General features: G+C 29.9%; 4 protein-coding genes and 2 non-coding genes across 8 annotated transcripts; 3 read left to right on the top strand and 3 right to left on the bottom strand.

Moving 5' to 3' along the window:
* Positions 1-5,225: 5,225 nt before the first annotated feature.
* Positions 5,226-6,978, bottom strand: LOC123210115 (NAC domain-containing protein 100-like). 3 transcript variants are annotated; one of them, XM_044628323.1, is made up of 4 exons: positions 6,946-6,963; positions 6,526-6,777; positions 6,132-6,409; positions 5,226-6,031 (listed from the first exon to the last, which is right to left on the bottom strand). In XM_044628323.1, exons 2-4 carry the CDS (start codon positions 6,710-6,712, stop codon positions 5,429-5,431), a joined length of 1,068 nt encoding a protein of 355 aa, XP_044484258.1. In that variant the 5' UTR covers positions 6,713-6,777; positions 6,946-6,963; the 3' UTR covers positions 5,226-5,428. The 3 variants fall into 3 exon arrangements, with proteins under 3 accessions (XP_044484258.1, XP_044484257.1, XP_044484259.1); XM_044628322.1 differs by having other exon boundaries at positions 6,526-6,978; XM_044628324.1 differs by having other exon boundaries at positions 5,226-6,028; positions 6,526-6,976.
* Positions 6,979-12,845: 5,867 nt separating this feature from the next.
* Positions 12,846-15,776, bottom strand: LOC123210619 (2-hydroxy-palmitic acid dioxygenase mpo1). The gene is made up of 4 exons (XM_044629086.1): positions 15,277-15,776; positions 13,414-13,476; positions 13,263-13,334; positions 12,846-13,177 (listed from the first exon to the last, which is right to left on the bottom strand). The coding sequence occupies exons 1-4, from the start codon at positions 15,625-15,627 to the stop codon at positions 13,061-13,063; spliced, it is 603 nt and encodes a 200-aa protein (XP_044485021.1). The 5' UTR covers positions 15,628-15,776; the 3' UTR covers positions 12,846-13,060.
* A 166-nt stretch (positions 15,777-15,942) lies between these two features.
* TRNAI-AAU lies at positions 15,943-16,016 on the bottom strand. Its single transcript has one exon. It is a non-coding gene; the product is annotated as a tRNA-Ile (tRNA).
* A 723-nt stretch (positions 16,017-16,739) lies between these two features.
* On the top strand, positions 16,740-18,058 carry LOC123210618 (photosynthetic NDH subunit of subcomplex B 4, chloroplastic). The gene is made up of 6 exons (XM_044629085.1): positions 16,740-16,898; positions 16,966-17,010; positions 17,098-17,260; positions 17,354-17,409; positions 17,489-17,560; positions 17,896-18,058. The coding sequence occupies exons 1-6, from the start codon at positions 16,827-16,829 to the stop codon at positions 18,007-18,009; spliced, it is 522 nt and encodes a 173-aa protein (XP_044485020.1). The 5' UTR covers positions 16,740-16,826; the 3' UTR covers positions 18,010-18,058.
* A 2,672-nt stretch (positions 18,059-20,730) lies between these two features.
* Positions 20,731-20,814, top strand: TRNAL-CAA. The gene has a single exon. It is a non-coding gene; the product is annotated as a tRNA-Leu (tRNA).
* Positions 20,815-24,491: 3,677 nt separating this feature from the next.
* Positions 24,492-26,157, top strand: LOC123210617 (thioredoxin-like 1-2, chloroplastic). The gene is made up of 4 exons (XM_044629083.1): positions 24,492-25,024; positions 25,115-25,297; positions 25,390-25,554; positions 25,654-26,157. Exons 1-4 carry the CDS (start codon positions 24,776-24,778, stop codon positions 25,906-25,908), a joined length of 852 nt encoding a protein of 283 aa, XP_044485018.1. The 5' UTR covers positions 24,492-24,775; the 3' UTR covers positions 25,909-26,157.
* Positions 26,158-27,460: the final 1,303 nt, after the last annotated feature.

The following is a 27,460-nucleotide window of genomic DNA, read 5'->3' as shown; positions in this document are numbered from 1 at the left end:
GAGACTTGTCAATTTTATGGAAAGTTTGCATATTCATTTCAATTTTCCACTCATTTTTCTGGAGAGCAACGTGCGAAGAAACAAAGGAATTGTGAAAAAATGAACGCGTGTTAATGCATCACAATCAGATGGATTACAGATTAAAAGGATGAAACAGACGTTAATGAGGATGGGATTCGGATAAAAGAGACATGTTAACAGCTGGGTTTAAAGATTAGGGCATGTGTCTCTTTGGCCATAGTGCGTGCATGCATGGAGGGAAAATATATCATCTTCATCAAGTCACTTTCTTCGTTTAAGACTGTAGGAATGAATTGGTTGACAAAGACAATGGCTGTTAATCCTCTTGACTTGATTCAGTGGGAGGGAAGAAAATAGAGGACAGTGATCTAAAGGTATAGATAATGAAACTTGCTTGGTATTGGTAACCCTCAATTTAATTGAAGCTTTTGAGGTAAAATCAAGTGGTTGAGACAAATCGATCCAACATTCTTACATTTAATCAAATAAATAAAAATATATCAATAAAATTATATGTATAATTTTATACATAAACAATTATGTGTCATAATGTGATTGGATGTTGGCTTATTTTTAATTTTTAACTATTTAATCATACGATGTTATGTTGTTATTTGTGTAAAAAATTAAACACATAATACTACTCTAAATATATTGACTAGTCCTTTTTACATTTCATGTTTTTTTAAGCATTTTTCCAACCAATTACCTTTTTGTTATTTTTGAAACATCAAAATTATTTTTATTATTATACAATTTATTAAAACCAGACTAGTGGCAAATCAATTATTTCATTAGTTTATGGGTCGATCAGTTCAATCAGATAACTAACCGGTTCAACATACTATCAAATTATTACGTATTTTTTTAATAATATCAAACATTTACTATATTTTGTAAATATAAAACATAATTTTAAATATGTTAATTAAATAGTTGATATTTTATTATATATAAAAAAACAATTACAAAATTTAATATTAGTTCAATTAAGACTTTATAAATCATAACTCTTTTAAGTTTAAAAAAAATAAAAATTATATAATATTATATAAATTATATTTTGTTGGTTTTAAATAGTTTTTCTGGTTTAACAGATTTACTAAGTTTGACTGAATTTCAAATAAGTCAATAGTTATATATAAACTAGACCAAACTGTGAAACCTAATCAGATTGTAGACTAGTTCATGATATTGGTTCTATTCAATTTAAAAAAAACAGATCCACTATTATTATATTGTACATCTAGGATATAATTTTCAGTATCCTACAATATATGATATATATCATACGACACGATACAATACATATGAAAAATGATACGTATCATCAGGTGTATTATAATTAATATGATATAGTGAACGTATCATATAATATGATATGATATATATTATCAATACACTTCTTAAAAAAAATAATGATATATTACAAGTGTAAATGAAAATTTTTATATTTTTATAAGTGTTCATGATATTTTCTAAAATGATTATATATATATATATATATATATATTATATTTTTTATTATCTTATTTTTTAAAAATTGTATTATATAATATGATATGATATTCAATATATAATACACAAAATTTGATATTCAATATAAGATTTGACTACCATGCTTTAAAGGTCTATATTTAACTCTTATATTTGATATATCTCATGATATAATTTGAAGGGTTTTGATTATTTGGAAAATAATTTTGACGAAACAAGAAAAAAAAAATAAAGGAAATTACGCATCTATGTTATAAATAAGTATATGGTATATTATTAGAAGGCTAACAAGATGTTCATTGGACGAATCATTCAAATTGATTCCACATGTACCATTTACCATATAAACTGGCAAATTCAGCTAGAAATTTCTTTCTCTGCATTACCCACAACACAACATCATCAGTCATCATTTCCTTAATTTATTGATTCATTTTTGCGTATGTGCGCAAGCAATGAGGTAATTAATAATAAATATCCAAATTCCTTCTTTTAATGGAATATTTTTATATCTTTTTCTCTCTCTCTATATATACTAAAAATGTTACATCATTTAATTTACATCAAAATCAGTAAAGAGAAGCTTGACTATCCCCCCTATCTTATCCAAGGAAACCGACAGTACAATGAGCTCTAAATTCAATATCCCTTTGGGAGCGTTTGATTCGGTAATAAGAAATTGTTCTCGTGATTTATTTTTTATTATTAGTATTTTTTTTTTTTTGGTTTTCTAGATAATAAAAATGAAAGGTATTTGTTTAAAAGTATTTAAAAATGATTTTATTAATCCATTTTTTATTATAAATATTATTGGGTTAAATATTAGGGATTTGAGGAGAAAAAGTCACTTTTAAAAGTTCAAGCATTTGGTTAAATATTAATTTTTAAAATTTGAAGAGAAAAATAAGATAAAATTATATATTTTTTAATATTATTGTTTACTAACAATTTTATTTTTGTATTTAACAAAAAATTTAATATTATAACTTTTGTTTATAATTTTATATATAAATAAAAATATATTATAATGTGATTAATTATTTTTTTTAATTATCTTATTATATAATAATATATCATCAATTATATATAAAATTGTGGTTAAAAATTATGTATATAATATTTCGTATTTTTATATATTAGTAAATTGTCATTTTTACTATTTCTTTTGCATAATAATAAAAAATGTATTGATATTGATGAGAAAAAACAGAAAGACATTCACAGCAAAAAGAGATATATAATAATTATCGGGATTTTGCTTTTGCAAAATATAAATGGAAAGAGAAAAAGAAAAATGAAAAAGGCTAGAGTTAGGAGTGGTGTTGTATTTTCCACGAGAGCAAGGCCAGCTGGTAGGTGTGGAGTATCATACCACGTGGAATGATATAGGTGGCTAAGTGTTGGAATTGTGAGGAGGTGACGAATGCAAAAACCTGAACCGCGTGTCTCATTAGCGCGGGAATCGGAAATGGGGTCCACGTGATTACTTGTCGACCGTTAGAAAGGCCTAACTCTCCGTGGAATCTGACCTCACCATTCTGTGGGGACATAAAACTCACCACGAAACTTCGTTAGTGTATGGTGGGACTCCACTTCCTAGGTTTCAGATAATATATGCAAAATTCCATAAATGCCCTTCATAATTATGATATTATTTTAATAAAAATCAATTATGGACAAAAATCAATCAGAGAGGTTAACGTTACTTGTAACGCCGTTAATATAGTTTGGCGGAGTTAACATGCAGTCATTTAAATTTTAGTTTCGTTTACTAGTTGACCAAACTGACAGAATCCATGTTTTAACAATAAAACGTATATATATATATTTTAAATATAATTTAAATATATAAATAATATATTATCATATAATTAAATAAAATTAAAAATTCATCTAGATTTTAATCTATGATTATGAGATTTAATCAAAATCTTGTAGTGATCACATTTAATAATACGATTTAAATCAAATTTTGTTAGATTGTACTATATTTTGTGTAATTAAGATCAAATCACATTATCTCGGTTACGATTTGGTCAATATTGCCCTTGAAGCAGTATCTTAGCCATCTAGGATAATAGAGTTAGCTTTTTTTTTTTTTTGAACTAATGGGTGAGGTCTAAATGATTGATTTGCAAGTTGGCAAAGAAAATCAATTTATTTGTGTAGTAGAAATGTAAACGACGTTAACATTATAATATTTTATATATTCTATAATTCGATAAGCCTGAATTATATGTAATGTGAAAATTTTGATGTGGTTAAGGGAGATTTCGTGGAGGACTGAAATGGCTGTATGTTGATGGAGTGGGAAGATTAAATCATGTGCTTAAAAATAAAATAAAAAGACCACATGCTTGAAACCAACAACCCAACCCAAATTGTTTCCTCACGCATCCAACCTTCAAAACAAAACGGAACGTTTGTATGGCATCATGAAATGAATGACTGGATAAAGTGTTATCACCACTCTAAGTCTAACGTTACAATAAAATTATGTTTATTTATTTTAAATAATAAAATAATATATATTTATTTTAAATATATAATATATACATATTTTATATATATTATCAAATAATTAGATAGTTTTGAATTAAAAATATAATAATATTCGATTATATGATGACATATTATATGTATATTTATTTATATACTCTAAAATAGGTACATATGACATTGCCCTTATTTTAAGTATATAAATAGATACATATTTAATTTGTGAGTAATATTTAATCACGTAATTATATACATAAATATGTACTCATTTGTATATTTAAAATAGGTTCATATAGTATTACTCTTAAACATTGTTTTTAGGATTATTAGAGGAACTAAGTAAAATGTATAAGTTAGAATTAAGTAAGAAGAAGGTAACTCTAGTTAGTAAATATGGAAATGGGAAAAAAATAGTACTAAAATTATACGGGTATAATATAATAAATAGTAAAAAATACATTTATAAAAAAAAATCATAAAATTCGAATACAAAAAAAATATAAAACAAGTATATACGGGTTTAATACGCCACATTGTTAATAATACAATTCTAAAAATACGATAATATCAAATATTATTTTAACAATTTTCATAGATTTTCTAGTTAAACAATTTAAATATATAAAATATTTAATTAACTATTAAACTTAATATAACATAATATATAATCAATATTCAATGATTATAAAAAATTATCGAAAAAGATTAATGATTTGGATGACGAAAAAATTGATTTTTTGTTTCATATAATTACGATATCATGAGAATTAAATAAAAATATAAAGAATATTTTTATACTTTAAAAAATTTAAAAAAAATAAAAATATATTTTTAATTTAAAATTTTGAAATGATGTATTTAAAACATAAATCAAATAAAAATACGAATAATTCGCGGTTTTACTTTTTTGTAAGTATGATAAGTAGGATTTGAATGGATTGGATTGGTTATGTGGAAAGTTTGAAATATTCCCAGTTGATCAATGAAAAAATTTTCAATGAATTATTGATGGAGATACATGATTTAAATAAAAAGAAAATCCAAATTGCGAAGAGAAAGATTTGATTGAATTCAGTCCCTACAAAATGATATTCAAAATCCAATAAAATAATGGAAGAGAATGAAAGTAGAGATGGCCAATGATGCAATCAAATTACAAAAAAAGCGAGTTAGCCACCAACCGAATCTGAAATATGACAAATTCTATATCCACCCAATCAAACACAGCTTACAATTTCATTTTATTTCTTGCACAAATACATAATAATTATAATATATGTTTCGTTTTCTTTCATATTGGATTCAACAAATTCTATACAACAACAGACCCACACCTATCACCATTTTAATACAATACCAATAATAATAATAATAGTGGTTTATCTTCTTCTTCTTCTTCATAACAACAATTTCAATAATTCCAAAAACTATCAAGATCCAGTGCTCCAGGGCCTTGATCTTGATTCACCATTTCCAGATTGGACATAACTGAAGAGATTTCTGGGTTCATATCGCCGGTGAGGCCGGTGTCTTGTGATAGACTGACCATTTCCCTCTCTGTTTTGAAGCTCTGGCATGTTCGGTTTTCGACTAAGGTCCTCAGGATTGAGTGGTCTTGCAGTAGAACTGAATTGGGAATTTGGAAATTTGATGAAAAGGGGATGGGAAAAGGAGAGTAGAATGAATTGGGAAGTGGGAATCGTGGGAAAACGTCGGTTTGGTTGGAGGAAGAAACGGGGATGAGAGGATTTTTGAAGCAATCGATTGAGTTTTGTTGGGTTCTTTGAACATCAATGGAGTTGGCGTTGGAGAAGCAGGGCACGTAAGCCGAATCTGTGAGAAGTTTAGTGGACTTGACGCCATTGTTATTATTATCAGGAGGAGAAGAATCCATTAATGGAGGTAAACCAGATTCCTTGTTACCAAAAGAGCCTAATCTTACTAGCCCTGAAATATGAGTCTTCTTCCCACCTGAACTCTTTTCAAACACCCTCGAAATCACCCATTCATTCTGCTAAAACAACATCAAATTAAAAAGAATTTTCCATTAACACACACATATTAAGGGAAAAAACTTTAACAAAAATGGAAAAACAGGGGAAAAGAGTATGCACCTTTGCAGTTTTAGGAAGATTATGGACAGAAAATTTTCCATCCAATCTATATTCGTGCATAACCCAGTTGCTTTTTTCTCCTTTTGGGGCTCTTCCCTTGTAGAAAACAAGAGTTTTCTTCATTCCCACAAGTGATTTTCCTCTGTAAATTTCTCTATCTTTTCCGGTGGCTTTCCAGTAACCAGAAACGGTGGCCCGGTTAGTCCTCAACCCGGTTGGGTATTTTCTATCCCTCATACAGAAAAAGTACCACTCTTTCTCTCCCATCTTTGCTTTCCCTTTATCCAAACAACAATCAAATTAGATTTATTTTAAAAAAAAAAAAAAAAAAGAACCCACTCACTATTGAAACTCAAATTCATGTTCATAAAAAGAGAAAAAATCGAAAACTTACAAGGCAATTCCCAAGGTTCAGACTTGTTCAAATCAACATCTCCAATAGCTCTAGCTGAGAAATTGACATCAAGAACTTTCTTGTACAAGTAGTGAACGATGAGCTCTTCATCAGTGGGATGGAATCTGAAGCCAGGTGGCAAATCCAACTGATCGTCTTCGTTAACAAAACCAGAATAGTTCTCCATTCTATAAAAAGCTAAAACCCCGCAGGCTTCTCGTATTCTCTAAAACCCACTAACTTCAAAGCACCCTATAGAGAAAAAACCGGCTAATCTAAAGGATTAAGAATGATAGGAAGAAAGTAACAGAAAGAGATGGATATATATAAAACGCTAAGGGAAGTTAGGAAGAAAGGGAGAGATTGAGTGAAAAAAGAAGGAAGGTACCATGGAACGAGTGATTATAAAAAGTTACAAACCTGAAAGATGGAGAGATGTTAAAGACAAAATGCAATTTGGAGAAGCAAAGCCCCATAAATACCGAGAGAGAGAAACGTGGTTTGTAAAGCAACTTGGTGGCCTCTTTAAATTGTAATTATCCATCCCGTTATCTTTCAAAGTTTTTGACTTATCCATGCATGTAAAAATTTCATTTGTTAGTTAAAATAGTATGTCATTTCCCATTGGGGCAATGATATTTGTGTATATTTTTTATATATAATTTTAATTTATAATTAATATATTATTAAAATTATTTAATTATATGATAATATATTATTTATATATTTAAATTATATATTGAAAATATATATAATTTTACGGTTTCCTATTTATTACGTCTTGGGTTTTTAATGAAATTATTCATTATTTCAGAAAAGTGCTTTGAGAAACTAAGGTGCATTTTGATATTTTATTTTGTGTATATAAAAGAAAATAATTATAAATTATAATGGGTTTGTCATGACTATTTATAGAGGTAGGAATGAGTTTTGTGTTATTAATATAGTAAGATAGAAGTGGGTTTGATTTACCATTTAAATATATATCTTTTTATTTTTTGACATAATCAATATAATACCACTTATTTATCCATCCCGTAAACTCTGTAAAACTATTAGGATATTAAAATTTTTAAAAAGAAATTAAAATTTAAAAAAAAAATTTTGAGTTTAAATTTCTGTCAAATTTATAAAATTATATAATTAATTACGTCTAAACAAAAATACAATAAAAGTATAACATGTATTAACTAATTATTAATTCAAATATGTTATATTATTGTGCATAACTTTATTTTTAATTTAAATCACATATTTATACGATGAAATGTCAATGTTCATAGTATATTAAGGGCTTTTACCTTGAAAAATATTTTTGAATATTATATAAACATAAAAATTCAAAATTTTGAATTATATTTGAGTTTTTAAAAATTATTTTTAGGTTATAAATCAAACAAATCCAGTTAATTAAATATTGTTTTCTATATATAAAATTGAAAAAAGGGTCAAATTTTTCTTATTATATCTATTTTCCAAATATAAAATCACAACATGATTTTTATTTTTACCAAAAAAACCACGTATATATATTTTTAAATATATAAATAATATTTCATCATGTAATTAAGTGATTTTAAATTAAAAATAAAATAATATGTCATCATATGATGATACATTATATATATATATATATATATAAATAATATATATAATATATATATATATTTTATATATTTAAAATATGTAAATGTAATTTTACTCTTACTTTTATATTGTTTAGTGGCCAAAAAGAAAACCTCAATAATTACCTAAGTAAAAAATCTAAGTTAAAAAAAAAAAAAAAGGAAAAAGATCATAATAATTGGAGCTTTTTTAGAAGGGAAAGAAGGGCTTTTTCTTTTCTTTCCTTAAATCGAATCTCCTTTATCCTAATAAGTCATTCCAGCTGTGATAGGTTACACTTTACAGAAGCTCGCATTGCAACTTCCAAAAATTAGCCAATAAAAGTATTTTTATTTATAAATTAAAATGACCCTTATGCCCCAATACAAAGTATACACCGAAAATGTTTTCAAATCATGGCCTAGATTTTCTTGGTTCTTCTTTAATTTTTTTTTTTTTTCACAATTCTTCTTCTGTGCAAAAACCTCGCCACCTTAAACTTTGCCCTCCTCACTCTTCTTTAATTTTGTCAGAACTCTTCTTCTGCACAGAAACTTATCCAGCTTAAACCTTGCTCCTATCACCACCCCATGTCTATCAGGCGAAACCTCTCCCCTTCCTTCATTACCTTAAACCTTGTTGTCGCAACTTCATTATTGTTGTTGTCGCAGTTGTACCCCAATACACCATTATCTGGACTCTAGTCCCATTCTTCGAGGTCTCCCCCATTATCAAGTTTTAGTTTCATATATTGATAGATGTCTCTGGCGTGTCTGATCTTGCAGAAGGTTGCACGCACACATGATTGTACCTTCAGTTCCATCACGTCGATGTAGGGAAGTTGACCTTTCTAGCTCTAACCTCTGCTAGAGTAAGTGAACAGAGCAAGTATTCTAAAGTCAATCATCAAGTAATAGTATTTGTTTATTATGTGCATCATGTTTAATAAAAATAACATTTTCATTATTGGGTTTACTTCGTGTAATTAAATGAATGTCCTAAGAATGATAAGATCATAACATAAAGATCAATGTATGTCATTGATATTGAAAACCTTATATGCACAAATAGTGACCATTTGAACATCAGAGTTAATAAAATTAATAGAGTATTAAAACTTTCAGAAAGAAAATTTGAATTTAAATATCTGTTATGCTTGTAAAACTTTTAAAAGTGTTCGTAGTCCAAATTATTATTATAATGTAAAACTTAATAATTTGACTAAAAATATCATAGTGTTGACAAAAGTTTAGATTTTGAACTTTATAAGATTATTATACTTAAGTGTGATTTTGTTTACTTAAATGATGAAATTAAAATATCTCATAAATGGAGAAGCTCGAATGAAATATTGGAGAGTTGACTTGACTCTATCTAAATTGAATAAAAGAGATTAAAATATTAGATAAGTGTCAAGTTAGGTTTTCTAATTAAAGAAACGACCATTTTTTTTTTCTTAGTTGATTTTATTCATTTTCTTATAACATATCTCGATGATCAATCTAAGAGTTATTGTTGATTGATATAGTATTATATTAACAATCACATATGCTTCAAGAACGACCGTCCAAATACATATCATACAATTATTTTAGTTATATCATATCTATAACAAGTGTTCCTCCCTATAAAACATTCGATCACAAGTTTGTATATAAACAAATTGTATAGCAAATTGACAAATTCTATGTTGTCATCTATGTTCACGAGTGGTGCACTTGATGTAATAGTAAAGAGCATAGTTGGTTCGATGCTGGAGGCATTGTGTGTTTTAAAGAAAGAAGATGTTGAGAGGGATTATCCAAGTGATGTGAAGTTGGATTGTAGTCAACGAATTGAAAAAACGGCGAAATTTTCCTTGGAAAGGTGTCATAGGAAAAGATGGAAGGATCGAGGACATTTAATTTTTTTCTTTTTTAACATTTTCACTATATATTATCTGTTAACAACGTAAAGATTTGAGTGGGTAAATGTAATTTATGTATATAAAGAGTAAAAAAAGGAAAGTTTTTGAGCTAAATCTTGGGTGGGAGAAGGCAAATTCACATTAATATATAAATAAATAAAACAACACGTATCCATTGAGCCTGACTAATTAATAAGGGTTTGGCCCTCTTGCAATAAGAGAATGTTGTCAAGCCACAACATTACTAATTAGTGTTTAATTTAGGTAAATTCTGAGAAATGGGTTTTCTTAATATCTAAATGTGAAAGGCAATTTACTAATCTAAACTTTGATATTGCGTTATTATTGGTCCAACCATGAAATAAAGAATATGAAATAAACCAAAAGTCTGGTTGGTTTCCAATTTCTAAACCATATGTACATGTTTCTCCACTTTTAAATTATCTTATGTGGATTAACCGCAGTAAAAAAATTTGAAAATATTAATAAATTTTCTTAAATTGCTCCACGAAATATATATTTTTAAATATGGAGAGGTCAATTATCATACTTGTAAATATTTTACAAAGCAAATATCTTTTTCTTTTGTCATTTTCGATCAATTTTTAATAATCTTTTTCCATTTATTTCTTTAGGTAAGAAAGGGTAAGGTAAGTTTCCTTTTTAGGAGAAATGCTGTCAATAATGAAGGCACGCACGCACGCACGCGTGCGTTTCGCTAAGGAATTTTAATCGTCTTGGCAAGGCAAAGTTGCTTATTGTCAACGTCCATATCTGCCACGTCAGTACCATAAAAAAAAAATCATATGAAAAACAACGCCACTTGGCCGATTTTTATGGAATCAGATAATAAGGCCAAGGCCAACTAAACTAAGATTAGTTTTGTCAACCTTATTAACCAGGGGTGAGGGCTGAGTTGCTTGTTTCACCTGTGCCGACATGTGGGTATGAAAGCAACAACGCTGTACACGTGGCATAATATGATTGGTGACACAAAGTCAACTTCTTTGAATATAAAAACCAGCATTAACCAATGATTGTGCATTTTACCACCTACAAAATAAAAATTTTTCAAATAAGTGTGGGTGAAATTAAATAATTTTAAATTAAAAATATAATAAAATTATGTATGTAATTAATGATATATTATTATATAATTAATTATTATTTTATTTTTAATTTAAACTATTTAATTATATCATAATATATTATTTATATATTTAAATATATAATAAAAAATACATACATGCCACACTACTCTTTATTAAATGTATAGGGGTTAATGGCATGCAAAAAGTTCAGGTCAAATTAATATATCCTTTTTAAATGAGCCATATGCATATAGAGTATTTTATTGAGATGATGAGGTGGGTTCAAGAAATTTTTTAAGTTTCCCCTATTATTATACATATGTATTATTTGTCTTTATATGAATGTTTAACTAATAATATTACATATACTTATTTTGGATATATAAATAGATATATATTTATTATTGTGTATCGTTATATAATTATATATTATTTTATTTTTAATTTAAAAATATTAAATCACATGATAACATATATAAAATATGTATCTATTTATATACTTAAAATATATATACATAATTATATTAATATTTAATATGCAGGTGATGTAACTTAATAATGGGGCAGTGTCGTGTTACATGGAAATTATTGAGAGATTCAAAAGAGGCAGCAGTAGATAATTAATAGAGTAATAACTAAGATTCTAAACATTATCCTATAACTTAAAATATTAAGGAGTTGCACAAGAGATTGTTGAATAAAATGGCAGGAATCCAATCTTTTTCAAGCAAAGGGAACATCTTTCTTTTGTCTCTTTCATGTATTATTGTCTTACAAATTGTTTAGTAATTATTTAAAAGGATGTTTATTTTTAAATTATACCCTCTAATCTCTAATAGTTTTAGGACAAATATCGCCTTGTCTTATCTAACCAACAGTTTGGACTCTTACACAGTGTTGAGACATCAAATTGCTGATAATTGATAGGGGCCTATATGTTAGTTTGATATTCTACTGGACTTAAACCTTCGAAATGAAATATTTAAAGGAATCTCATTCAACAGTTGAAAAGTTACTAACTATGATTGATTTAAGGATATGGTAAAAGTTACTGACTATGACTGAAATTACACATAAAAGTTACTCTTTGTTCCTAGCCCAAGGCGTCCCACTGAACATACACAGCTCTAAGCACAAATGTTAACCTCACTTCCAAAGGGAAAACCCTTGTGTCACTTTTCAACAAGTTTTCCAACATGAAAGATGTAGACCAAATCCACACTCACATAATCCAAGCCGGCCTTCTCCAGACCCTCTTGGTAATTGGGAAAATCATTGTTGTTTGTGCTGTTTCAGAGCGTGGAGACATGGATTATGCAGCCTTTATCTTTGAAAACATTCAAAACCCGGATGGGGTTCTTTATAATACCATGATTAGAGGGTTTAGTAAAAAGTAGTCAGTTTGAAAAAGCTTTTGAGTGCTACAAGAGAATGCAAGGCTTTCTGTCTGATAATTTCACCTTCTCTTTCTTGCGCAAGATTTGTGGGTTGTTGGGCTCAGCTGTTTTAGGACAGATTATATGCCAGTTTGGGACAATGGGGCGGCAAAACAATGAGCTTGAGTAAATCAATGCGGGATAGAAGAGTTCAGATATCAGAGCCTGGTAATAGCTTCATTGGTATTGCTCCAAGTAGAAGTTCAGGAATTCAGCCTGTTGAAACTTGTAGTCAACCAATAAATGCTTCCAATGCAGATTAACTTTAGTGTGAGCCTTTCCTTACAAAAGAAAAATATATATTCTTCTTCTGATTGTCTTAAATTATACATAATGAGAAACAAGACTATACGCATGTCATACATTTTCAAGGAGGAACAGATTCATGAGCCTCCATTCAAATGTTTTTAAACTTATAATATATCGAATGGATGACTGCATTCATTATGTATACATTTTACACACAGATCGTTAGAACTTATGCAGACCGGATTAAATTAAGAATTTTTCTTTTGATTCTTCTCCTTCCATTCCTTGATTTCAGCATCTATCTTTGCTTCAACTTTTGCACGAAACCCTGGATACGGTTCATAGCCGAAGACTGTCTGGAGAATCTGCACCGAATGAATAATTTCATAACTTAGACTTAAAAAACCACAACCATAATCAAGTTCAAGAGAAAATTGAAATGGAAATTACCTCGAGCAATACAAAGAAAGGAGCCATCAAAAAGGCTTGAACAAGGTTATCCAAAAGAGCTGGTGCCCGTTTCTACAAAACAGTACCCTAATGTAAAATCAGAGGGAAACAAGATGGAGCACACCATTTTCAGACTATAGAATTAACTCACCTCAAAGATACCATGACCCAGAAACTGTCCAGTCCAACAGATAACCTGAGCTGCTAGCACAACCTGGATATGTGTTGATGTTATAAACATATGAGCTAGCCATTACATAAGTAGCGACCCCAAACTTAGTTTACAGAATCAGATAATAGAATGATGGAATTCTGCATATCATGAAAGATGAATGACATGTAATCAAACAAACTGAATGAACAATAAATGGTATTTTTCCATGTACTTAGCAACTCATAGTGGTTTTTCTTCTGCAAGCAGTTAGTCAATGAGAGAACCCCACGCTGCCTATATGTTTGAGTCTTGTTCTAGGGACTCAAGTAACTAATGGAGTTTGATTGTTGTTCTCTTTTGCAATGACATTGTTTGATCTTGTTCAATGTGTGCGTAGACTAAGTAATATGGTCATCACATAAGGCAGAAAAAATAATCCACATGGACCTTATGATGTGACAATGGCACTCCTAAATTGTCAAATCATGTCTCTGGAAAAGATCTAAATCATGTAAGAAAACATGCTCAACCAGGTGAACTGAGGAACTGCTACAAGTTTGTTTAAATTTTATGAAAAGAAATATTATGCTACATATCAGACACCTCCAAAACTACTATTAGTGGAACTTTGAATAAAAAACTCCCTAGTTGAGTCAGCAACCAAATTGCAGGTTTGTCCCTCAGTAGTAAATACACATCTAATTCATGAAACAGCTCAATAAACTTTGTTGACAAACAGGCATACAAACTACAGGGAGAAAGAAAGACTGAAATATTCAAACAATCATGGGAGAGATTTGACTTATCAGCGAAGACTGTATGATATACTGACAAACTTGGCCAACTGATGGTACAAAGTTTAGAAGACCTCTCCAACAAACAGCAATAACTAAGTATTCAAGGTAGGGGCAACACAATAATGAGTGGCAAAAGATCAAGCAAAGTATTTTTCAGGTGAAAAGAAACAGAGAAAGGGAAAATAAGAGGGAACACAACAGAGGATTAGCACTGATCCAATAAAACACTGATCACCAGTATATGGCACACTGTATGCCAACATGTTTGTTTAAAGTTACTTGATTCTGATTAGTACACGACAGAGCTAAACCATAAAAAAGACTAAAACAATTACGCTGGAAAACAACAGATGTGAAGCAGATTCCAACACTAGTCCTAGACTCAGTCACTCAAGTTATACACATCAATAAAGGGATAAATCAATTTGCCAACCTTCTTATCATAAGAATTTAAGATAAGAGTTTAGTGGATAATTATCACTCGATGAAATGCGATAACATGAATTATAGAGGAGAAATCATAGCAGCAGAACTGGTGGGATACTTCGCTAAACATACAAATAGGTATATTAACAATCCTTTCACAAAATCTTAAAGATATATTATATCTCCTACCTAAAATTCCAGGAACTTTCATCCTCACATTAAATTACCCCCCAACATTATAAAAAATAAAATTAATAAACAAATACTTTCCTGAACATGCTTCAAACAAAATTAATGAATGCAACTACCCTTGAACCATCTTTATCAATTCTAAAAACATCTTTGAACCATCAAGACTGAGAAAATAATAAAACTCAACCCTAGAACTACCTTGCAACTATGGAAATATCAAAACTTTGTAACAGGAAGATATATCAAAGGATAATTATGCAACATGAATTTGATGCAAAGTATACTTATAATATATATAAAAAAAAAAGAATACAATTTATACCCAGAACTTGAATCCTTCCCTTTTTTTAGTCCTATTCCACAATTTCTTGGCAACCAAACAGATAATCAAACAACTATATATAATTTACTTTTCTGAAAAAAACAAAATAATAAAATAAAATACCTTCCAAGCAAGAGAGTATCCGAGTCTATTAGCAACAAAACTGGCCCCAACCCAACAAGCGAAACAAAGCAAAGCCGCCAAAGAACCAGCTTTCTTATCCATACAAAAATAGAAAGAAGCGTAGATCAGGGCAAACAAGAATGAGAAATTCAAAACGAGGGGAGAATTAAACAACCCAGATGGCAAAAATGCAACATCATAAAAAGGAGGTACAAAGCAGAACAGAACAAGAGCAGTGAAGAAAATCGGCCACACGAAAATTATGTGTATAAAAATGTTAACGGGGTTGCTGTGATATGCGCCATAGAAGGCAAAGTGCTTCTCAAGATCAAGGAGTCCAGGTTTTCCCATTGAATTTTCTCAAAAAAAAACTAACTGGTTTTCTGGGAAAAGTTTGCAAGAAAGAAAACAAGAGAGGATGGGTTATAAAGACAAGGCAGACAAGCTCGATGCAAGTAAGGGGTGCTTCGTTGGAAATTTCGTTAGGTACTGTTCAGTGAGGGCATTATTATAATCGGAAAAAGCTGATTATTATTTGTTTTTTATTGTCATATTTGTAGCCCATTGTGAACAAATAAACCATTCGCTCAAAATCCAAAGGCAGAAAACATGGGCGAGGGGATAAATCGGGCCAACTGGCCCAATCAGAAATCAAAATTAAAAAATTGGCCCATGCAGGTCTCGAACCTGCGACCTTCGCGTTATTAGCACGACGCTCTAACCAACTGAGCTAATAGGCCGCTTACTTTTATGGACATATTATATAACTTTTTTACTAAAATTACAAACTTAACAAAGGATAAAGAAGTCTGAGACTATACACTTTAACTCAAGTAAATTTTGCCGACAAAAGAGACCACACATACTTTAATTGATTTATTGGAAGAGTAGGGATGATAATAAAGAGGGGGAGATTTCAACTCTGTTCTCGTATTTATTCTCATTTCTGTTACGAAGATGGTAATGATTTTTTGTCTTTTTTTTATGAAAAAAATTTCTCTCTTTCCATCCTTTTGTTGTCTCTGTCTCAAAATAAAATTATTTTCTTGTATCCTCTAAATATAATATAAATATATTAAATAATACAATTAACTAAAATTAAAGCGAATTCACTGTTTTAAATATCATATATTAACTCTCTTAATATAGATAACAAAAGTATAAATAAATTTAAAAAATATAAATAATCTAAAATAATAAATATATATTAACATTTTAAAAAAAACATTAATATAAAGGGACGAGGATAGGGACAGAGAATCTCATCAGCCTATCAATTGTGAGAATATTTTTCATCCCGTTTATTTTTTTATTTTTATCAGAGAATCTCATATTTGTTAAGGTCAAATACCTTAAATTTGAATTGAAATTATCATCTCTAAAAGAGAGATTAAGTTATCATCAATACGTGGCAGGGACACAATTGTTATAATGGAATATAAATCCACCAAGTGAAAGAAATGGTGGATACAAATGATTTCCTTATCCACTTTCCCTCATAATAAACCTTCCACATCTCATCACTCAACTTATCCTCTATTTTCTGAAACATGGCTGACTCTATATTCACTTTCACTATTACCAACCCCCAACTTCACACCTCTTTCCAAGCATCAAAACTGGTATGCTCTATTTCATAATTTTACACACTGCAAATGAATTATAACCATCTTCATTAATTTCTTGCAGCTTAGGCAGTGCCCAAGAACTAGACTTTTTAATGGGTGGCAGCAGGTGATATGTGTATTTTACTAACAATATTTCTTTCTAAATAGTTCCCAGAAATAGAAAAGACTAATTATTTGTGACCTGATTGGTTAGGTTGAAGGAAGCAAGAAGAAAAGGTCGGCTTCTTTAAGCAAAGTAAATGCATTACCAGACTGGCCTCTAATGGCAATGCTAGTTCAGCATACAGAAGGGCAACCAGATTTTACAACTATCAAATCTGTCTGGCATCTCAGTGATCAAGCAATAAAGAACGTTTGTAAGTATACAGCATTCCATTCATATACCTATCTATGATTTGAATTCTAACTAATCTTTACTGCTGGTATTTTGTTTGGTTTTATCGATGAAGATGTTTTCTACATCATGTTCACTGTCTGGGGATGCATGTTCTTTAGTGCCACAAAAGTAAGCATCTATATATAACTTTTTTGACTGTACATTCTGGTCTCAAACTGGGCATCTGATTTAGAAAAACACTATTTAGGATCCATATTATGACTCGGAAGTTTACAGAGGAGATGGAGGAGATGGTACTGGGCACTGGTTCTATGAGAAGGTATTACTCTAAAGCCTAAGAAGAATGATATGTTACCAAAAAGGATTACAGAAAATTGTTGGTAATTTGCAAAAGTTTCTGCATAACAATTAGCAATACATACATACATACATACATACATACATACATATATATATATATATATATATATATATATATATATATATATATATATATATATGCTGTCAATTGCACTGCTAGGAAGTTTTGGAGTATGTAAGCAAATAATTCAAAATGGTAGTGTGAAATTCATATATATTTTTCATGTGGGTGATGAGGAATTGAGTTGGTAATATTAAAGAAGTGAAATTTGTGTTGTTGATGATGATGAGCAGCAAGAAAATATGGAAGCGGAAGCGAGGGCAGAGTTGTGGAAGGAGGAGCTAATTGAAGAGATTGAGCAGAAGGTTGGAGGACTTCAAGAATTGGAAGAAGCTGGCAGGAAGTAATAGTTAACTGTTGCATGTTTTGCCATTCACTTAATTTCACCATTCACACATATAATTTGTTTATAATAAAACTATGTATATCTATTTTGAGTACATAAATAGATATACACTTATTATATCTCAATATACGATTGAATGATTTTGAATTAAAGATAAAATAACATCTAATCACGTGATAACATATATAACTGTATACTTATTTGTATATTTAAAATAAATATGTATAATTTACTCATTTGTATATACTGTATTTCTGATGTCGCTGCCTCTGGAGGATGATACTGGTCCAATTTATTATATACCTTTTTATGAACCAATACAGTACAAGGTCGAAATTGGTCAGTACAGATTCATTTTTGCCTTTTTGAAATCCACTATGTCTGTGAATTTTTTAATGCGTTCAAGAATACAGAAGTAATTAGTTCACTGACAGTTTGATGGCCAAATTCTCCAACTTTGATGAACTGATATTTTTCCTAAAGGTTAGAAAACTCATTTATCTATTAAACCTAAATATTAATTTTAATAATAAATAGAGTCGTTTTATACTATTTACATCCTTTAAAGAGAGTGGCTGTGTTAGAATAATATTTTATTACCTTAGTTAAACACGTTAATTAGATCAAATAAAATAAAAATTTGATTTGAAACCTAAAATTTAGACCCATTCGAAAGGTTTTAGTCTATCACTATAGCATATCAAATCTGATTTATAAACCTTCAAGGTCAGACTGTAAACCTAGATATTTGATCTATAGGTCGATTTGAACTAACCAATCACTGTTAAGAATTTTAAAATATTAAAAAAGTAAATAAATGACAGTTGACTGGCTTCTGCATATGATAGAAGTTATTTTATTTTTTTAATTTTATTTTTTTTTTATATTAACAATCAAAATCTTTTATATTTTTTAATTTTATCTTATTTTCTCTATTAATTTTCTTTCAAAAATTATCTGAATTCATAAATAATAATTTTTTATATTTATAATTTCGTTTTTATTTCAATTTTATCATTATAAAATATTACAAATAAATCTAATATTAAATGATACAATATATATATTTTATTTATGTTTATAATTATAGAATATATAAATTCATTTATTTGTATTATGTTATAATATTTTTCATCATATAATCATAGTATTCCTCTGTCACAATTGAAAAATTATAAATAAAATATTCGAGGTATTGTCTTCTGTTTTAATAATTGAAAAATAATTTATGTTTAAATTTTTAATTAATTTTTAAAAAAATTATTTAAATGGGTTGATCCGATCCGCTCCTCTATATATATGGTTGGACCTTGAAAATTTCATAAATTAACCCAATCCAAAGACTCATCACTATACAAGCCTAAAGTCTAGCTCAACCTATGGACCAGATAGGCCAAGTTGGAGCCGATCGGTGTAGCCTATAGACATGTTTAATCTCAGTATTCTATTCTAATAATCTTTTATCATAGATAATAATATAATCGATAATATAAAAATATTTTATTAGTCACATTTAGCTTAGATATATAAAAATGATTAAAATAATATTAATTGTATAATAACCACCTTAATATATTATTAACATGAAAAATATTTTAAGCATACACAGGAGAAGATGGAACAAATTCAAATTTCAATCATTGGTCCCTCTTACAATAATTGATGTACATCAATTACGAACACGAAAAAAGGAAAAAGTATTGATTATGATATAAATCATAAAATGTCCCAATAATAATAATAAAAATAAAATAAACTTGATTTCTGAATTTGGATTGGTTTGGTAAGAACCATAGACTAGTTCATTTCGGAACTAATTGATGGTCTTCCATTCCAATAAAAGCCATTTAAGAAAAAAATATTTAATATAAAATATATTAGTTTAATAAAAAAATTAATACTAATTTACACATAATATTCTTTCAAGAAAATTTAATTAAATAATATATTAATATTCTTTTATAATTATTTATCAAATATAATAATAATAATTTATACCTACAATTCTAATAATCAATGTTTATGATCATTTTGCTATTTTTTTTGTAATAAAATATTTTTATAGTATATATAAATTACACTTTCACTGTAATTATTTTAAACTTTTCCTTCTTCAATTTTTTGGCAGTTAGAAGACAACTAAATAGAAGTTGAAGAAGCTTCCAAATGCAAGATGTGAGTTGCAGGTAAAAGGAGAGGTTGGGGGACATTCTCTACTAGAGTATAAGTTTGAGATGATGGAAAGGAGAACACAAAGGAGAAGTCACTTGGAGGCAAAATAAAAATCGACAAGAGAGGAGAAGGCAACGAGGTGGCAATACAAGAAAAAAGTAATTCATAATGTAATTTTCAAAGGAGACAACACAACCACTGGCTAAGTCTTAAAAAGGGACAATGTATCGAGAGAGAAACAATTCAATATGTAGGAACAAGATTCTAATTTCACTTATTTTTTATAATTTGATGTGTGCGACGGTGATGATAAGAAAATGAGAAACGACTACTTATCCTTTAAACACTGGTTACCTTTTAGTAAAGGACAAAAAAAAATGGTAAACGTAAATAAAATTCTAGTTTCATAAATAATTTTTTATAATTTTTAGTTTTTATAATTATTAAAGAGTCCATAAAAATTTTATAAATTTTTTTTGGTTAAACTGTTATTTAGTTGTAGTGGACATCTCGATATATTTAATACTTGCAACAAGGTCTCACGTGCAAAGTCAGGATGGCCGAGTGGTCTAAGGCGCCAGACTCAAGTTCTGGTCCTCGAGAGAGGGCGTGGGTTCAAATCCCACTTCTGACAAAGATGTTTTTTCCAATTTTTCATTTTACTTTTGATAGCCTTTACTTTGTTTTGCAATCCCCTTCAATCGGGAAGTTCTAGCAGTGATTAATGTCATCCAAAATGACTTGCATCTATTATATTCTTTACGATTGAGTGTGATTTCTTTAGGGTTAGGGTTGCAACAAGCACAGTCCTCTGCAAATCTATTATGAAGGCCTTCAAAGCATCATTGCTCTAAGTGTAACCCATGCATCGATTGCTTGGCTAATCTCCTGAAAATGAAAGTTCCTATTATATCTAACCATGGTTTAGGGTTGGCTATGATCTTTCTGTTATAAACTACAAAGTTTTATCCATTTCTCCTGTGTTATGGATAAGACAATTGTGGGCAAGAAAAAGCATTTTATCTAAGCTATTCAAAAGTCCTTTCGAAGTATATATTGAACTCTATCCCAAATTCCTGTCCTCTTTCGACATGCTATCATTTCAGAGCTGCAGTCTTGTGGGCTGTTTTCTAATCCTCTACGCAAATATCCAATCCAACTTTTGATTCCTTTTAGTATTTTATGTAAGGCCGAGCCATTGCGGATGCCGCTCTGCATCCTTCTCTCGTAAAAATCTACTTATATATGTGCCCAACCAGTTGCCGCTTAGCCAATTGATTTACAATTTACAGGCTTCTATATGATTCTAATTGTGGTGCTAAATATGGGTGCAATCAAGCTGAGCTTAGTTGAGCATTAATTTGTTCAAACTTAGTTTAATAACTTTAAGAGGAGCTCGGGTCGAGCTTATTGAGTTTGTGAGATGTTATCTCAAGCTCTAGTTTGAAACAAGTTTGGATTATTTGAATTCATTTCAAATATAGTTTGCTTTTAATTTTTAAAATGTAAATACAAAATTTAAAACTTTTTAAAAGTTTATTAATGTTTTATTTAAATTAAATTACGAGTTCTAGAATTCACCAAATAAATCATTCATAAACTAAAACTCGTCTCAGTTCCAAACCATCAATTGGTGCGCTCATTTATTATAAGATATTTAATTTATCGTGCGTAATTTTATACACAAACAAACAATTTTTATACCAAACAACTATATATTATAATGTGATTGAATATTGTTTTATCTTTAATTTTTAACTATCCAATCATATGATGTCACATCATTGTTTGTGAATAAAATTATGCATAAAAATTTTACATAAAATATTACCCTTAACTTATAATGTCTAATCTTAAACGAGTAATGTTATATACACAAAATTTATCTATAAAAAAATTACATAAACTAACACAATAATTATTTAATTATGATGATGTGGCAATATTGATATGTGCCAGAGAAAAAGATATTATCACATCACTACTATAGTAATATATGATAATATTAATATGTGATAAATAAAAAGATATTATTGTATCATATCATATTAATTTATATATAAATTCTATGTATATAATATTACTGAATCTTAAACACAGATTAGATGCTATGAACTCACGCTTAAAAAGTGGAATTTGATAGAGACATGGTATGATGTATTTTTCTTTTTCTTTTTCTTTTTTGAATCTAGAACCGTGTCATTTTAATTATAAATTTGTCGTGACTTTTTTAACATTACAAGACATAGAGTCGCATAAACTAGAGTGTCCAGACTGAGACAAAACCTGAACCAAGTGGACCAATTATATATAAGCCAACTGGAGATGAGCTCCGCAAAATATCAAAAGAAATCCATTAACTTATCCAGGAAGATACCTCCGCCATTGGTTTTATCAAATCAAGTTCCAAAACGTGGGTTCCATTGCTCTCTCTCTCACCGAAAACCTCCAAATCCCGCGGGCAATGGTTAAATATCCAATCCAATCCAATCCAATCCCATTTAGAAAAAGGGTTCAAACTTCATTGAAATATTGAGATGGGAACTCAGCGAGCTTTATCTACAGTTAACTGGCCTCATCCTATTGACGAATATGTGTCTGACTGTAAACTCCCAAAACAGTTAACCTTTCAATCATATCCTTCTGGGAAGGAAAAAGTGAAATTGAGGATAAGTAATTAACTAGACTAATAATACAAAAATGGGTCTGTGTCTAGTCATCAAATGAAGCTTCAAATCGTGCATTTGTCAAGCAAGAAGCATGGCCATGTGCTTGTGGAAGTATTGCAGCTGTAATACTGTTTTCTCTCAATAATTTAGCAGCCTGATCCACGTTACAAAACTATTTGTACTGGAAATGAAGAAAATCTTTTAATTAAACTTCCAATAAACAAATGGGAAAATTAATTAAAATAAGCCGTCAATTTACTATATAAATCTTTTTTAGTAAAAATTTTTAGTTTTTATCTTTTTAAGTAAATTATATTTTTTATTTCAAAAATATCCCTCATCTTATATCTCAGTATTTATAGTAGATTTTACAGTAGTTTTCATAGATTAACCTCTTATATTTTAGAAGATATATATTAAACTTAATTTTTTTATAATAAATAAGATTAATTTTTTATATAATAATTTATTCCTATATACTTTTATGCAATTACAAAATGATGGATATATCAGACGTTTTCTCAAAACGGTGCATTTTTCTAAACGGATGTGAAAATATGCGAAATGATGCATGAAAGGGTGCATGTGCGTAAAAGGGTGCGACAACGTTAAAGGTGTGCGAGTGCATGAAAGGTGTGACACATTTGAAAAGGTGCGGGTGCGGATGCGTGGAAGAGTGCAATAATTTGTAAATGGTGCGTGAAGGGGTGCGAGTAGGGTGCCCCTCCACACACCCCTTTATATTTATTTATATAAAGGGGTGAGGCAAATGCATATATATATATATATATATATATATATATATATATATATATATATATCATGCACCCACACCCCTTCACCCACCCGCACCCGCACCCTTTTACTCACCCCTTCTTGCACCCCTTCACGCACCCTTTCCAAATTGTCGCACCATTTCACGCGCCCGCACCTGCACCTCTTCATGCACCCGCATTCGCATTCGCACCCGCACCCGCACCCCTTTACGCACCCTTTCCAAATTTGCCGCACCCTTCCACGCACCCTTTCCAAATTGTCGCACTCTTTCACGCACCCACAACCCTTCACGCACCTGCACCCGTTCCCGCACCCTTTCCAAATTTCTGCACCCTTTCATGCACCCACACCCTTTCACATATCATTTCACATATTTTCGCACCCGCTCAGAAAAAAATACACAATTTTAAGAAAACGTTCGATATATCCATCATTTTATAATTATATAAATGTATATATGAATCAATTATTATATAAAAAATTAATATGTTTTTCATCTATAAATATTATTCATTATAGAAAAATTAAGTTTAATCATCTAAAATATAAGAGATTAATATTGTAAAAACTACTGTAAAAACTGAGAAATTATAAGAGAGATATTTTTAAAATGAAACATATAATTTACTTAAACAGATAAAAACTAAACATTTATATCGAAAAAGATTTACGCGACAAACCGATTGCGTATTTTAATTAATTCCCCCACCCTCCCCCCTCAATGCCAGTTAACTTACACATCGGCACGTCATAAACAAAAAAATTTACTTCAAATAGATATAAAATTTGGATAATGTCTAAATCCAAATCAATTTGTCCCCACTTGCTTCTTTCCTATTTGATATTCTTCACAGCCAAGGTGTTTATTTCTTCTTCGTTGATGCTCTGCCAGAGCAAATTGAATAAACTCCACATTTTCTATCTTGAAGCTACTTGTTCTGGTAAAAAAGAGCAGATAATTTCTTCTGAAATTTTTGCACTGTGTTTTTATTTTCAAGGGGTTTTTGAACTTCTTTTTCTTGTCCAGATCTTCATATACTGACTGTTTATATTCAAGGTATTGGCTTTAGATTGGGCTTTTGTGGGTTTTACCTTTTTCATGCTATAAGCTTGAACAAACAAGAAAAGCCTTTGTTCTTACTTATAAGAATGTCGATGTCCTGTTCATCGAAGAGTGGTTTCTGTATCTCTGGGTCCTTTGAGACTCTTATGCCAAGCTGCAAAACGAAAGGAATTGTTGGCTTTTCTACCCCACTGAGTCATTCAGAATTTATACTATCAAAAACCAAAAGCTTTTCTGGTTTAACCATTGATTTCAGTGGCCAACCCTTAGTTGTGTCAGATCAGAAACGTTTAAGAGATTGCAACACCAAAGCAACAAACAAGCTCTCTGATCATGTATGTGTAAAATCTTTGCATCTCCTGCTTCGGAAAGAGAACTTTATTTTAAATTTTTGTATTGAATCGTATGTTTAACCTTGGTTTCAGGCACGGGCATCAATATGTGTCAGTAGGTCTCTTAGATGGTGGGAGAAGACCCTTAAACCAAACATGATAAAGATCCATTCCGCTCAAGAGCTTGTTGATTCTTTGCTCAACGCCGGTGATAGACTGGTTGTAGTGGACTTCTATTCTCCTGGTTGTGGTGGCTGCAAGGCTCTTCATCCCAAGGTATAAAAAATTGTTCAATTTCTGGGAAATGTTGATGGTAACAAGAAAATTTATGAATCAATCCATCTAATAGTTTGTATGTTTTTAATCAGATCTGTCAACTGGCTGAATTGCATCCAAATGCAATTTTTCTGAAAGTGAACCATGAAGAACTCAGAACTATGTGTCACAGCCTAAACATTCATGTCCTTCCATTCTTTAGATTCTATAGAGGAGTTGATGGACATCTGTGTAGCTTCAGCTGCACAACTACAACTGTAAGTATTCAATAAATCAATTTTTGTCCCTCAATCATCTTGTCAGCAATGAATCAATTGTAATTATTTTGATCTAAACAACAATTTGTCTAAATGCAGATAAAAAAATTCAAAGATGCAATGGCCAGGCATGGGACTGAGAGATGTAGTATTGGAGCTGCAAAAGGGTTAAACGAGTCAGAGATATTAAAACTAGCTTCAATTGGGGAGTTGTCCATTAACTTACCATTAACGTTCACCAAGGAAGAAAGAGTCGATGATTTGGTCATGAGAAGTAGGGATTTATGTGGGTTTTTGAGCAAAGCAGATAATAAGATGGAGATGGAACTCGGAGCAACAGATGCTGTAGTCTAGTATTAAAGAGTGGTAATAATCTGGTTATATTTTTGGGTTTGCAATTGTACATATCTCTGCGATTGGTTTTCCATAACCAAGGCTCTTAGTATTTTTTGGTTTTTCATTGAGCCCTGCCAAACTTGATTGGTTGATGTTTGGATTGGACATTGTAATCTTATTCAAGAATTCATGTAAGATAATTGTTGTCAGATGTTTGAACAGTAGCTTGCAAATTGCAATTTAAATATAATATACTGTTTGTTTTTAGCCCAAATCCATTGTGGGATGATTTGTGTGACTCTGATTATCATGTGGGTTAGAAATACGCCTAATGCAGGGATTTGAATGAGTGGAAGGGTTAGATTTGGGCATTATTTAAAGGAAATGTGAGATTGAGAGGGGGATATATTGTCACTGGTTTTTGAACCACAATGAAGCCAACAAAATTATAGGTCATTGACAATGATGGTAAGAGTAAGACAGACTTTTAGGTGGGGGAGAGACTTGGTTTGTTAATGATTCTTCAGCCAGTAGCCCTCATCTTTTTGTTGAGTTTATTGTTTTTTTCATGTCTGTTTAATCATTCATTGATATCAATAGGAACTAAATGAGTTTAACTTTGATGGGGTTTACTTTTGACTGCATTCTCTTCATTCAATTGAAACCACATTTCAATTTTATGGAGATAGGGTTGGGTTCGAATTAAACTTGTTTAAGTTTGAGTTTAGTTCGAATAAGTTTAAAACGAATTTAATTCAAACGATCCCAAGTTTGAGAATTTAATTTTTTGAATTTGAGATTTAGAGATATTCAGTTCGTCAAACTCATGAGTCAAAAAATTCAATATAAAATAATATAATTTTAATCAATATGTATTAAAATGATATCATATTAGTATAAAATCAAATTTGAACTTGAACCAAACCTGCATTTGGTTTTTTTGAAACTAGCTCAATTTGAGTACTTTTGAGATAAGTTTGAATTGAACTTCGTGCAAAATGAGTTAAATTTAAGTTTAAGTAAACTTGAGTTTAATTCAATTCAAATCTAACTTACGCGAAGGCGAAACAATCCAAACTCTGGTTAGCTAGAACAACGAATGTGATTTTGATATATTAATTCAACAACCTGATATAAATTATACCAAACCAACCCGTTAGTAGGCCCCAGAAGGGGGCATTGATCCAGATCCGTGCTGAGAAATGTGGTGGCAGTGACGAGGATAACCCCACAATCCTAGTCAGATGGACCCTTTTCTAAGTGCACTCATCATTTCAATTCTTTATAATGAATATATCTTATTATACCCAAAATGATTGTTTTCCAACCAAAACAAATCTTTAAGTCACAAATATTACACTAAACAATTCATTTAAATGAATGTCATGTCTAACCAGACTGCTATTTCAAAGTCAATAAATAGTTGGAAAGCGAACTGCAATAGTCTGAAAAAATAGACTTTACTGTTATAAATATAATCCACAATTATAAAAAGATATATAGATTAAAGAAGAATTGAGAAAAAAAAAAAAAAAAGAGAGAGTAAAAGCAATTGAGAGAATTATAATTT

Source organism: Mangifera indica, chromosome 3, assembly GCF_011075055.1.
Source record: "Mangifera indica cultivar Alphonso chromosome 3, CATAS_Mindica_2.1, whole genome shotgun sequence".
NCBI classification, from domain to species: Eukaryota; Viridiplantae; Streptophyta; class Magnoliopsida; order Sapindales; family Anacardiaceae; genus Mangifera; species Mangifera indica.
This window is presented reverse-complemented; position numbering and strand designations above follow the sequence as displayed.

Bases quoted from the DNA above. Each gene is read 5' to 3' on its own strand.
- LOC123210115 (XM_044628322.1), bottom strand. From the start codon at position 6,712: ATGGAGAACTATTCTGGTTTTGTTAACGAAGACGATCAGTTGGATTTG. The intron at 6,410-6,525 runs GTAAGTTTTCGA...GTTTGGATAAAG, and splicing joins TGAACCTTGGGAATTGCCTT to GGAAAGCAAAGATGGGAGAG. The intron at 6,032-6,131 runs GTGCATACTCTT...ATGTTGTTTTAG, and splicing joins ATCTTCCTAAAACTGCAAAG to CAGAATGAATGGGTGATTTC.
- LOC123210619 (XM_044629086.1), bottom strand. From the start codon at position 15,627: ATGGGAAAACCTGGACTCCTTGATCTTGAGAAGCACTTTGCCTTCTAT. The intron at 13,477-15,276 runs GTATTTTATTTT...ACACATATCCAG, and splicing joins GATACTCTCTTGCTTGGAAG to GTTGTGCTAGCAGCTCAGGT. The intron at 13,178-13,262 runs GTAATTTCCATT...CATTCGGTGCAG, and splicing joins CTTTCTTTGTATTGCTCGAG to ATTCTCCAGACAGTCTTCGG.
- LOC123210618 (XM_044629085.1), top strand. From the start codon at position 16,827: ATGGCTGACTCTATATTCACTTTCACTATTACCAACCCCCAACTTCAC. The intron at 16,899-16,965 runs GTATGCTCTATT...AATTTCTTGCAG, and splicing joins CTTTCCAAGCATCAAAACTG to CTTAGGCAGTGCCCAAGAAC. The intron at 17,261-17,353 runs GTAAGTATACAG...TTATCGATGAAG, and splicing joins TCAAGCAATAAAGAACGTTT to ATGTTTTCTACATCATGTTC.
- LOC123210617 (XM_044629083.1), top strand. From the start codon at position 24,776: ATGTCGATGTCCTGTTCATCGAAGAGTGGTTTCTGTATCTCTGGGTCC. The intron at 25,025-25,114 runs GTATGTGTAAAA...CCTTGGTTTCAG, and splicing joins CAAACAAGCTCTCTGATCAT to GCACGGGCATCAATATGTGT. The intron at 25,298-25,389 runs GTATAAAAAATT...GTTTTTAATCAG, and splicing joins GCAAGGCTCTTCATCCCAAG to ATCTGTCAACTGGCTGAATT.